This window comes from Pelobates fuscus, chromosome 10 (genome assembly GCF_036172605.1).
Source record: "Pelobates fuscus isolate aPelFus1 chromosome 10, aPelFus1.pri, whole genome shotgun sequence".
Lineage (NCBI taxonomy): Eukaryota > Metazoa > Chordata > Amphibia > Anura > Pelobatidae > Pelobates > Pelobates fuscus.
In genome coordinates, this window is record NC_086326.1 from 24,281,976 (window position 1) to 24,294,407 (window position 12,432).

The following is a 12,432-nucleotide window of genomic DNA, read 5'->3' on the forward strand; positions in this document are numbered from 1 at the left end:
CTCCTGCAACATGTTGGTGGACGCCCTCCCCTGCGGATCAACGCCATTTCATTTCAATTCGTTAAAGGACCACTATAGGCACCCACAGGGCCGCCATCAGGGGGTGACAACCGTGACAGTTGTCACGGGCCCGGCGGCCCTGGGGGGCCCGGCCGCCCGGGCCCCACGTGGAGCGGCGAAACTGCCGCAGGTGCATTTGCTCTGGGGCCCATCAGGTGGCCCAAGCATTTAGGGCCACCCGATGGGCCCTATATCTTCAGGGGCCCGGTCAGCGCTGTGGCCGGGTAATTGCGCGACCGGGCCCCTTTAAAAAAATTTGCGCCTACACCGCAAGTGCTGCTGGGAGGAAGTGACGGCCGGTCACTTCCTCCCAGCTAACTCCGCGCGGGGGGAGAGGCAGAGCAGAGCAGAGCAGAGGAGAGAGGAGAGGAGAAGGGAAGAGAAGAGAAGAGAAGAGAAGAGAAGAGAAGAGAAGAGAAGAGAGGAGAGGAGTTGAGATGAGTTGAGATGAGATGAGATGAGAGGACACCAGAGGCATCCACTCCCATCATCCCCAGCCACCCTCCTGCAACTTAAAGGTAAGATGAGGGTGGCTGGTAAATGAGGTGTGTGTATATGTATATGTATGTGTCTGCATGTATGTCTGCATGTATGTATGTCAGTATGTATGTCTGTGTGTATGTATATGTATGTGTCTGCATGTATGTATGTATGTATGTATGTCAGTATGTATGTCTGTGTGTATATGTATGTCAGTATGTATGTCTGTGTGTATGTATATGTATGTGTCTGTATGTGTGTATGTATATGTATGTGTATGTATGTCAGTATGTATGTATGTCTGTGTGTGTATATGTATATGTATGTGTCTGCATGTATGTATGTATGTATGCCAGTATGTATGTCTGTGTGTGTATATGTATATGTATGTGTCTGCATGTATGTATGTATGTATGCCAGTATGTATGTCTGTGTGTGTATATGTCAGTCTGTATATAAGGACCTAACTAATCCTGTATTGTTTATGCAAGCAGGACATAGGTTGTTCATGATACATAATAAGAGACTCTTAACACTGTTGGGACTGAAATATTTACTCAAGTGATTATTGTAGCGGAGAGCTGATTTCTCGCAGCTATTCTCCACTTTAGATCCAAGGGAGGCTCAGGAACAAGTCATTAGTAAATCCACAGCAGAGTTTCCAGCAGGTAAAAAGGTTCAGCGAAATCCCCACAGCACTCCCAATAACTGGACGACACACAGTTTCAGGAGTAGAACTGACAATCGTTTATTCCAAGGTTTCTTATAAAGCCTGCTCCCATGCAAGGGAGGGAACTACAGTAATTATGACAGTAACCAATACCATTCGTGTTACCTCCCACACATCTCCTCCCCTCAGAGTGAGGCATAATCCCCTTAAGTTGTACAGTACTTTACCCCAAACTTGGATGTACCCCTAAACCATCACATATCCTTAATATCAGGGTACCGCTAGGTAGCCCTGATCTGGGTGAATATAATATCCAAAATTCACCCAGATCGGACCAGGGGTTCGGTAGTTACAGGCAGGGGAAGTTTGACCGACCGCACACGAGTTGGTATCCGAAAAGGGTTCCACGAGAATGGGCCCTGCGGTCGGTCTCCGTTCGGCAGTTAAAACAGGCATTTATAATTGCCATCCACATTTACATTCACCTAGATAGTGATTCCCTCATTCGGTACTTTATTACTACCGAATGGGGATTCGTTATGTTTCTCCGTTCGGCAGTTACGGAGCTCTGGAGGTCTCAGCGGTGTTTGGTTGTTTGAGTGTCCGATTGGAGTTCCAGGCACTCGACGACCAAACACCGCTGGGATTTTCATGCGTAAGATGGCCGCCGCCACGTGTACGCATGCCGAATGGCGGCCACCCAGATACAATGCTAATGAGCCGGTTAACTTGCGGTTGGAAGGAATGTGAACTTTAATAGCCGGCACACTTCTCTCTGGGGTGGTCCCTCCGTTCGGTAGTTTCCATAAGCATATAGTACGGATGGAAACTACCGAATACCATACAATTCACATAATACACACACGAATAGCAATTTCAACATAGGGAAAACATATACAAACATAGTCACACAGGCATTTTGCAGGACAGGCTCACTGCATTCCGCTACACTGCTCCCCCTTGCCCACAAGCCGGCATACACAGTCTGATCCCACACGGATCGGCTTGGGGATGACCGGGGTGCTCACGGATCATTTCTCCAGATCAGTTTGTCGCGACAACCCGTCGGCGTTTCCATTTTGCTTACCCGGGCGGTATTGAATGTTAAAGTCAAAAGGCTGCAGCGCCAAACTCCAGCGCAGCAGCCTGGCATTGTCCCCAGCCACCCGGTTCAGCCAGACTAACGGGTTGTGATCCGTGAGCAGCGAAAAAGCCTGTCCGTACAAGTAGGGTTGCAATTTCTTCAAGGCCCACACCACAGCCAGGCATTCCTTCTCGATGGCGGCGTAGCTTACTTCCCGGGGTAAAAGTTTGCGACTGATGTAAGCCACGGGATGTTCTCCGCCATCGGCCCCGACTTGGCTCAATACTGCCCCCAATCCAAACATAGAAGCGTCTGTGTGAACAAGAAAACGTTTAGTTGGATTGGGAGCGGCCAAGACAGGGGCATTAACAAGTGCATCTTTCAAGTGTTGGAATGCCTGCTCACACTCCGGGGTCCAGGTTACTTGGCGGGGAAGGTTTTTACGTGTCAGGTCCGTGAGGGGTTTGGCCAGGGCACTATAATTGGGGACAAATTTCCGGTAATACCCTGCTGTCCCTAGGAAGGCTAACACCTGGGTTTTAGTTGTCGGGGTAGGCCACTGTGATACTGCCTCTACTTTGGCGGGTTCCGGCTTCTGCTTACCACAGCCCACTCTGTGGCCCAGGTACTGTACCTCGGCCATCCCAATACTACATTTAGCTGGTTTTAGGGTCAAACCAGCCTCCCGGATCCTGTCTAGAACCGCTCCTATATGGGCCAAGTGTTCCTGCCAGGTATCGCTAAATATGGCAATATCATCGAGATATGCGCAGGTATAGTCTTGGAACCCATCTAGGAGGCGGTCCACCATCCGCTGGAAGGTAGCCGGCGCGTTTTTCATCCCAAACGGCATGACCTTAAATTGGTACAGGCCGAATGGGGTGACAAAGGCGGACTTAGGGATGGCTTCCGGGGCTAAGGGAATCTGCCAATACCCTTTGCACAGATCAATCGTGGTAAGGTATTGTCCCCTGGCCATCCGGTCTAGTAATTCATCGATCCTAGGCATCGGGTATGCGTCGGATACGGTCTTCTCATTCAGTCTCCTGTAGTCCACGCAAAAGCGGGTCGTGCCGTCCCGCTTTGGTACGAGGACCACTGGAGATGCCCAGGGACTATCTGAGGGCTCAATCACTCCTAACTGTATCATCTCCTCAATCTCTTTGCGCATATTCTCCCGGACCGCTTCAGGGATGCGGTATGGGGTCTGGCGCATGGGAAGTTGACCGGGGGTGTCTACTCGGTGGGTGGCCAGAGGGGTGTATCCAGGTACATTAGAAAAGGTCTCCTGCTTTTCCTGCAGGAGTTGTTGTACCTCGATACGCTCCTGTGGGCTCAACCGATCCCCCAATACAACTGCTCCTAAATCCCCAGCCAGCTGTCCATCTTCTAACAGATCGGGGAGGGGTAGGCTGTCGCTCTCTTCAGAGGTGGGGGCGCAGATAGCTGTCACCTCCTCTGAACGCTCCTGGTAAGGTTTCAGCATGTTCACATGGATCATGCGTCGCCCCCCATTCCCTGCGCAGTGGCCAATTATATACGTGGTGTCACATCGTTGTTCTACCACTTTATAAGGGCCTTGCCAGGCGGCCTGTAGCTTATCGTGTCGGACAGGTTTTAAAATTAAAACTTTCTGTCCGACCTGAAAGCTGCGGTCCCTGGCGCCCCTATCGTACCAGGTGCGCTGACGCGTCTGAGCTGCCTGTAGGTTTTCCTTTACCGTCTTGGTGAGTGCTTCCAGGCGATCTCGGAGGGCCAACACATATGGTACAATAGGGGTACCGTCCACGCTACGGTCTCCCTCCCAGTGCTCTCTAATCAAGTCTAGGGGTCCCCTTACCCTCCTCCCAAACAGCAGTTCAAAGGGGGAAAATCCTGTAGATTCCTGCGGCACCTCCCTGTAAGCAAACAGTAAGTGCGGCAGGAATTTTTCCCAGTCTCGGTGAGTCTCGGCGAAGGTTCGGAGCATCTGTTTTAAGGTGCCATTGAACCGTTCGCAGAGCCCATTAGTCTGGGGGTGGTACGGAGCACTAATTATAGGCTTAATTTTGCAGAACTTCCAGAGTTGTTGGGTAACCTCTGCCGTGAACTGAGTGCCCTGATCCGAGATGATCTCCCTGGGTAACCCCATCCGGGAGAAAATCTGCATCAGCGCCTCAGCCACCGTCTCTGCATGTATATTTGTTAAAGCTACCGCCTCGGGGTAGCGAGTGGCATAGTCCACTACGGTCAGGATGTACCGTTTGCCCGAGGGGCTAGGTTTCCGGAAGGGGCCTACAATATCTACGGCAACCCTATGAAAGGGTTCTTCAATTATGGGTAGGGGGTGCAGCCTCGCCTTACGCTTATCCCCCCTCTTTCCCACCCTCTGGCACGTGTCGCAGGTATTACAGTACCTGCGTACCTCCTGGCTAATCCCTGGCCAGAAGAAACTTTGGGTCAATCGATATCTGGTACGGCTGACCCCCAAATGTCCGGATAGCGGAATATCGTGCGCTATCCGGAGTAATTCGGTTCGGTACCTCTGAGGTACCACCAGCTGCCTTGTAGCAATGGGGTCTGACCCATCTATCTGTTTACTTGTTTCCCGGTACAATAGCTGTCTGTCCCATACAAATCTTTCCCCCTCTGCCCCCGGTTGGATAGAGGTGACCTTGTCTCAGTATACCTGTAAGGTAGGGTCAGTGATTACCTCGGCTACAAACTCGTCAGGAGGGGCCCAAGGGATACAGTCTAGGGAAGGGGAGGAATTTCTTACCTGGACCTCCGGCAGTGCGTTGTTTTGTTGGGTGCGGGCCTGTTGCCTGGTGACTACTGGGTGTGCTTCTTCAGTAGTTTGTGGTTCAAATGCGGAGGTGAGTTTGCCCAGATCATTCCCCAGGACCACCTCAGCAGGTAATTGCGGCATTAGTCCCACTTCCACATTCCCGAACCCCGCACCCCAATGCAAATGTACCCTGGCTGTGTCTAGCCGATACACGGCTCCCCCTGCAACCCTGACAGCCACAGTCTTATTCAGCTTGGCCTTGTCCGAAACCAAATGGCTTTGCACCAGGGTGATAGTGGCTCCCGAGTCTCGGAGCCCCTGCATAGGCTTCCCTTCCAGATATACGGTCTGCCTATGGTGCTGGCGGTTATCCGCATGTGCCTGTAAGGGGTTGGCCTCATGCAGCACTTCCCACTGTTCCACAGTCGTGACTGGAACGGCAGAGCTGTAGGGAAGTGGTACCTCGTCCTGGTAATGATGTGCTGCTGCTCTTGGTGGTGGTGGTGGAGGCCCTGGTCGGATCCAGGTGTTGCGTTCCCTGGACTGCGGACAATCTCGCTGGTAATGTCCCCACCTCTGGCATCGGTGGCATTGCACAGAAGCAGGTGTGCGGTATCTCTGCTGCGCTGCTGCTGGTGCTGGTGGAGGAAGGGGTCTTGGTGGGGGTTGAGGGTTAGGAGAAAATGAATTTACCCCTAGTGGCCGCATGGCCGGTTTGGTACCCACTGCCTTGGTTTGTCTGCGAGCATCCATAAAGTCATCTGCCTTTTTGGCAGCCTCGGTGAGGGTGGTGGGGTTACGATCCCTCACCCATTCCTGTAGTTCTGAGGATATACCCTCATAAAACTGCTCCAACAGCAGCATTTGTAACAAGTCCTCCATGGACCTCGCTTTACTCGACTGCATCCACCCAAGAGCTGCCCTTTCTAGTCGGCAAGCCCACTCTGCATGTGAATCTTTGTCCACCTTTTTCAATTCCCTGAAACGTCTCCGGTATGCCTCTGCTGTTATTGCATACCGGGCCAGGATAATCTCTTTCACCCGGTTATAGTTCCTAATTTCCACATCTGGTACAGTGCGGTAGGCTTCCGCTGCCCTTCCTGACAGCCGTCCTGCTAATATGGGTACCCACTCTTCCCTTGGTATGTTATGCAGTGTACACAGTCTCTCAAAGTCCTGGAGGAAGGCATCTATATCCTCCTCTGCTTCCACATACGTTTTAAAAGCTTGATAGGGAATTTTGGGCTTACCCTCTTGTGCCACAGCTCCTGCTGTACTTCTTTCTGGTGTTTGTGGTCTCCTATTTCTCTTCACAAACTCCTGCACCTCTGTCATGGTTTTAGAGATGATCTCTGTGGGTGGGTTTTCCCCATAAAAGGCCAGTCTGTATTGTAACTGCCTTTGGAACTCCTCCTGTTCTGTTTCAGGTCTTTGTTCCGTGGCCTGGACCTCCTCTGCTCTGTATTCTGCCATTACTTCGGTGATAAGCGTTGCTTTGGATTTGCTGCTGGCAGAAACACCTTTCGCTTCCAGAAGGTCTTTCAATGTGGTTCTTTTTAGCGTAGAAAGGTCAATCTCCATTAATCCTTGTTCCTCTGTGAGTCTGGATCCCAGCGCTGCCAACCAATGTAGCGGAGAGCTGATTTCTCGCAGCTATTCTCCACTTTAGATCCAAGGGAGGCTCAGGAACAAGTCATTAGTAAATCCACAGCAGAGTTTCCAGCAGGTAAAAAGGTTCAGCGAAATCCCCACAGCACTCCCAATAACTGGACGACACACAGTTTCAGGAGTAGAACTGACAATCGTTTATTCCAAGGTTTCTTATAAAGCCTGCTCCCATGCAAGGGAGGGAACTACAGTAATTATGACAGTAACCAATACCATTCTTGTTACCTCCCACACATCTCCTCCCCTCAGAGTGAGTCATAATCCCCTTAAGTTGTACAGTACTTTACCCCAAACTTGGATGTACCCCTAAACCATCACATATCCTTAATATCAGGGTACCGCTAGGTAGCCCTGATCTGGGTGAATATAATATCCAAAATTCACCCAGATCGGACCAGGGGTTCGGTAGTTACAGGCAGGGGAAGTTTGACCGACCGCACACGAGTTGGTATCCGAAAAGGGTTCCACGAGAATGGGCCCTGCGGTCGGTCTCCGTTCGGCAGTTAAAACAGGCATTTATAATTGCCATCCACATTTACATTCACCTAGATAGTGATTCCCTCATTCGGTACTTTATTACTACCGAATGGGGATTCGTTATGTTTCTCCGTTCGGCAGTTACGGAGCTCTGGAGGTCTCAGCGGTGTTTGGTTGTTTGAGTGTCCGATTGGAGTTCCAGGCACTCGACGACCAAACACCGCTGGGATTTTCATGCGTAAGATGGCCGCCGCCACGTGTACGCATGCCGAATGGCGGCCACCCAGATACAATGCTAATGAGCCGGTTAACTTGCGGTTGGAAGGAATGTGAACTTTAATAGCCGGCACACTTCTCTCTGGGGTGGTCCCTCCGTTCGGTAGTTTCCATAAGTATATAGTACGGATGGAAACTACCGAATACCATACAATTCACATAATACACACACGAATAGCAATTTCAACATAGGGAAAACATATACAAACATAGTCACACAGGCATTTTGCAGGACAGGCTCACTGCATTCCGCTACAATTATCTTATGGACTTTTATATTTATATGGTTTGAGAGACTGAGAAGCAATGTATCTGCTGTTCCCTATATGTCTTTAACGATTTGCATACTTGGGTATAGGAAAAGTATAATTCATATCGGCTATTTATATTTATTTTTATTCATTGTTATTTAACTTTTTAAGCTCCCGGATACCCACATTTACTGTGTACTGTTTGCAAGTTTTTATAGGATTTGGTGAACTCTTATTCTTCCAGTTTTAGAGCTCAAATACTGTCCCTCTGTCTTATTCCCTCTTTTCCACTTCCTGCTACACTCACTCTGTAAATATCAGGATTATATATCCAGTATGTATATATATATGTCTAAATGTATGTCTGTTTGTCAGTATGTATGTTTGTCTGTGTGTGTATGTCAGTATGCATGTATGTCTGTGTGTGTATGTCAGTATGTATATATGTCTGTATGTGTGTCTGTGTGATGTGTGTCTGTGTGATGCATGTCTGTATGTATGTCTGTGTGATGTATGTGTATGTATGTCTGTATGTATGTCTGTGTGTGTGTGTATCTGTATGTGTGCGTGTATGTAAGTATGTATATATGTCTGTGTGTGTGCGTGTATGTCAGTATGTCTGTATGTGTGTGTGTATGTCAGTATGTATATATGTCTGTATGTATGTATGTCTGTGTGTGTGTGTATGTCAGTATCTATGTATATATCTATCTATCTATTAGCATGAATGTCAGTACGCATGCATGTCTGTGTGTGTATGTCAGTATGTCTGTATGTATCTGTGTATGTATATATCTATCTGTGTGTGTATGTATGTATGTATGTATATCAGTATGTATGTATGTCAATATGTATGTATGTCAATATGTATGTATGTCAATATGTATGTATGTCAATATGTATGTACGTTTTTGTATGTATATATGTATGTTTGTATGTCAGTTTGTATGTATATCTGTTTTTCAGTATGTATGTATATATGTCTATGTCAGTATGTGTGTATCTGTGTATGTGTCTAAACGTGTGTATGTCTGTTTCAGTATTTGTGTATCTTTCTGTGTGTGTGTCTGTGTCCTTTTGTGTCTGTGTGTGTGTGTATTCCTGTGGGCGGGATTTGGAGGCGGGGCTTGGAGGCAGGCACCGGGGGCCCAGACCTTGAGCTTTGTTAGGGGCCCCACAATTTCTGATGGCGGCCCTGGGCACCCAGACCACTTCAGCTCAATGAGAAACTGCTATGTTTACATATGGGTTAATCCATCCTCTAGTGGCTGTCTCATTGACAGCCGCTAGAGGTGCTTCCGCGCTTCTCATTGTGATTTTCACAGTGAGAAGACGCCAGCGTCCATAGGAAAGCATTGAGAAATGCTTTCCTATGGACTGGCTGAATGCGCGCGCGGCTCTTGCCACGCATGCACATTCAGCAAATGACATCGGAAGGAGGAGGAGAGTCCCCAGCGCCGAGGGAGCCCAGCGCTGGAGAAAGGTAAGTGTTTAACCCCTTCCTACCCCTAGAGCTCGGCGGGAGTGGGACCCTGAGGATGGGGGGACCTATTAACACTTTAGTGCCAGGAAAAGTCTGTTTTAGAGGAGCTGTAGATATTGTGTGAGTGTCTATGGGCTGTAGTGTGTGTATGTGTGTAACAGTAGGGGCTGTAATGTGTATGTGACAATGTGCATAGGGGTTGCCTTGTGTGTGTGTTTATTTTTCTAATACCTGTAGTGTGTGCACGCATGTAGGCGATGTAGTCTTTGTGTATAGAGGGTATAAAGCACAAGTGTGCATAAGGGGAATAGCATAGGGGGTGTAGTGTGTTTGTATAGGAAGTGTAGTGAGTATGTATATAGTGGTTTGGTGTGTATATAGGGGGTGTAGTGTGTGTTTATAGGGGCTGAGTTTTGTATGTATATGGGTGTAGTGGATACAATGTAGGGGTGTAGAGGGTATAATGTGTATGCTGGGTGTATGTTTGTGTGTAGAGGGGGTGTTTAGTGTGTATAGGGAGCATAGTGTGTTTTTATGATAGAATAGTGTGTATAGGTTTGTAGTGTGTGTATTTAGGTGGCATAATGTGTGTATAAAGAGTGGGATAGGGGAATTATTGATTTAGTTATTTATTATTATTATTATTATTAATATATTTGTATTTGTATTTATTTTTGCCCTACCTTGAAGGGGGCATGCAGATCCCTGTTGGTCCAGTGGGCTAAACGTGAGATCTTCACCTGTGCCTGGAGCGTTTGATTGGCACCCTGAAGAATAAGGATATCTGGCAGAGATGCAGACCGTCCTTTCCCCCAGGCATTAGAGTTTGCTGCACCAGTGAGGGAGATCTTTGATGAAGCCTATGAATGGACAGAGACCCCTCTGTGATCGTTTATCTCCCATGTTGGCCTTGGCCCATGACCACTGCAGTCCACCCGCATTTGCTTGTTTTGCCCGAGCCTGGTGCCTGATACAGGGTGATTTTGAACATTTATTTATTGATTGCAGTCTGCAGTTTTCTGTATATCTTTTGTATCTAACTTTTCAACACATTATTTACACATTTCACTCAAATGCCTCCAAAATGATTGCACAGTTTAAAACAATGGAACCGCAAAGTAAAGATACACAGCTTTAAATGCAAGTTTAATCAGTGAAAAGTGTCTGTCCACTTTTAGTATCTTTGTGTCTTGCTTTGTAGACAAGAAGATTGAAAATGATACCAGTAAATGAATCCAAACCAAATGAATTCACTGTACAAGGTTTTTCAGACTTACCACATCTTCAGTTTCCTCTTTTTATAGCATTTGTATCAGTGTATCTAATTATTGTCTTCAGTAATCTTATCGTTCTTATGTCTATAATTTTGTACTCTCATTTACACACACCCATGTACATCTTCTTGTGTAATCTATCAGCCATTGATATCTCTTACACATCGACCATTTTACCCAAACTGTTGGCCATGCTCTTCACTCAGTGTAAGACCATATGCTTTCTAGAGTGTTTTATTCAGCTGTATTTTTTCATAGCCTTTGCTTGTACAGAATTCTTACTAATGGTCGCCATGGCTTATGATCGCTATGTAGCAATCTGTCACCCTCTTCATTACTCAATACTTATGAATCCAAAGCACTGTGCTCAAATAGTACTTGCAGTGTGGGCCATGGGTTTTCTCAATCCTGTTTTACATACTATTTTAACTGCTAACTTATCATACTGTCGTTCTCATCACATTGAGCACATTTTCTGCGATTTAGCCCCATTGCTTAAACTTACCTGTAGTGATACATTTACTATTGAGTTATGGAACTACATTGATGGGACTCTCCTGACTGTAAGTGCATTTATACTTACATTGATATCTTATGTGTTTATTATCTCTTCTATCCTAAATATACAATCAGCAAGTGGTCGACGTAAAACCTTTTCTACCTGCGCCTCTCAAATGACCTGCGTTATCCTGTTTTATGGAACACTGATCTGTTTGTATATGAGACCAATATCTATGTATTCTCCAGAACATGACAAGTTTTTGGCCCTTTTATATGTTGTACTTATTCCAATGCTGAATCCTTTCATTTACACCCTGAAGAATGAGGACTTTAAAAATGTTTTTAAAAAGATTAATAAAACATTGTTTTGTTCTGAGCGATATATTAAAGGAGACCAATAATCCATACTTTCATTTTAAAATAGTTTTTTGGGGGGAATTTTTTCTAAATATTCAACGAATAACAATACACATTTAAACAAAACAACACAAAAGGAAAAACGTTGAGTGGGAGTTATCAATCCATAAATATATAATCAAGCAATATAATTACTTTACAGCAGAGGCGTAACTAGAACCCACAGGGCCCCGGTGCGAAAAGTGTCCTGGGGCTCCCCCATGCATCTCTCCCTTCCCCTCCCACCCCCCATTTGTATAACACATACAGATACATACACGGACACACATGCTAATACACAGACACACAGAATGACTCATTCAGATACACAGAATGGCACTTCTACAGATACAAACACTGACACACATATAGACACACATGCAGATGTACATACACAGAATGACACTTATACAGATATAACTAGTGTCATACAAATACATAGGGGCACACACTGACACACTTGCCGATACACATGCATACAAATAGGTACACATACAGACACATATGTAGACAAACAGATGTTGTAGAATTATAGAACTCATGATATTAGCTTAAGAGAATGCTTTGTCAGGAGGAAATGTGCGTCAGCGGAACAATGAGTTCCTGTTGAATGAAACATTGTGGCCGCTGAGCGACATGTTGGTCTTGATAAAGTATGTGTCAGCTGAATAATAAAATGTGTATCTACTAAAAAAAACCTTGAAAACTAACCTTGAAACTAACAATGCCAACTACTCAAAATGGCTGCCAAAGCACCCCTCCCATCGAGTGAACACCTCATGCTAACAAGATGGCGCCTACATCTTGTGTCCACTCCCGTGTCAAGGATGTCACCACCTCTTGATGGGAGGGCATTTAACTAACCACTTAACACCTAAACCAATTAATAATGTTTACTTGTTGTTATCTTGAATTCTTCAGCGATGTAATAATGCCTTTAAAAGGGTCTGCGAACCCACTTTTTAGTTGGGCTATTAAAACCATTCCGAAGTTCTTTCATCAACCTGAACCCTGTGTCTCAGTGTGAATTTACTTCCGCGTGCAC

The 12,432-nt window shown here is 46.5% G+C and overlaps 1 protein-coding gene across 1 annotated transcript; it reads left to right on the forward strand.

Annotated features, from left to right (window-relative positions):
• The first annotated feature begins 10,432 nt into the window (after window positions 1-10,432).
• LOC134574677 (olfactory receptor 5AR1-like) lies at window positions 10,433-11,392 on the forward strand. Its single transcript, XM_063433801.1, has one exon. The coding sequence runs from the start codon at window positions 10,433-10,435 to the stop codon at window positions 11,390-11,392; it is 960 nt and encodes a 319-aa protein (XP_063289871.1).
• The last annotated feature ends 1,040 nt before the right edge of the window (window positions 11,393-12,432 follow it).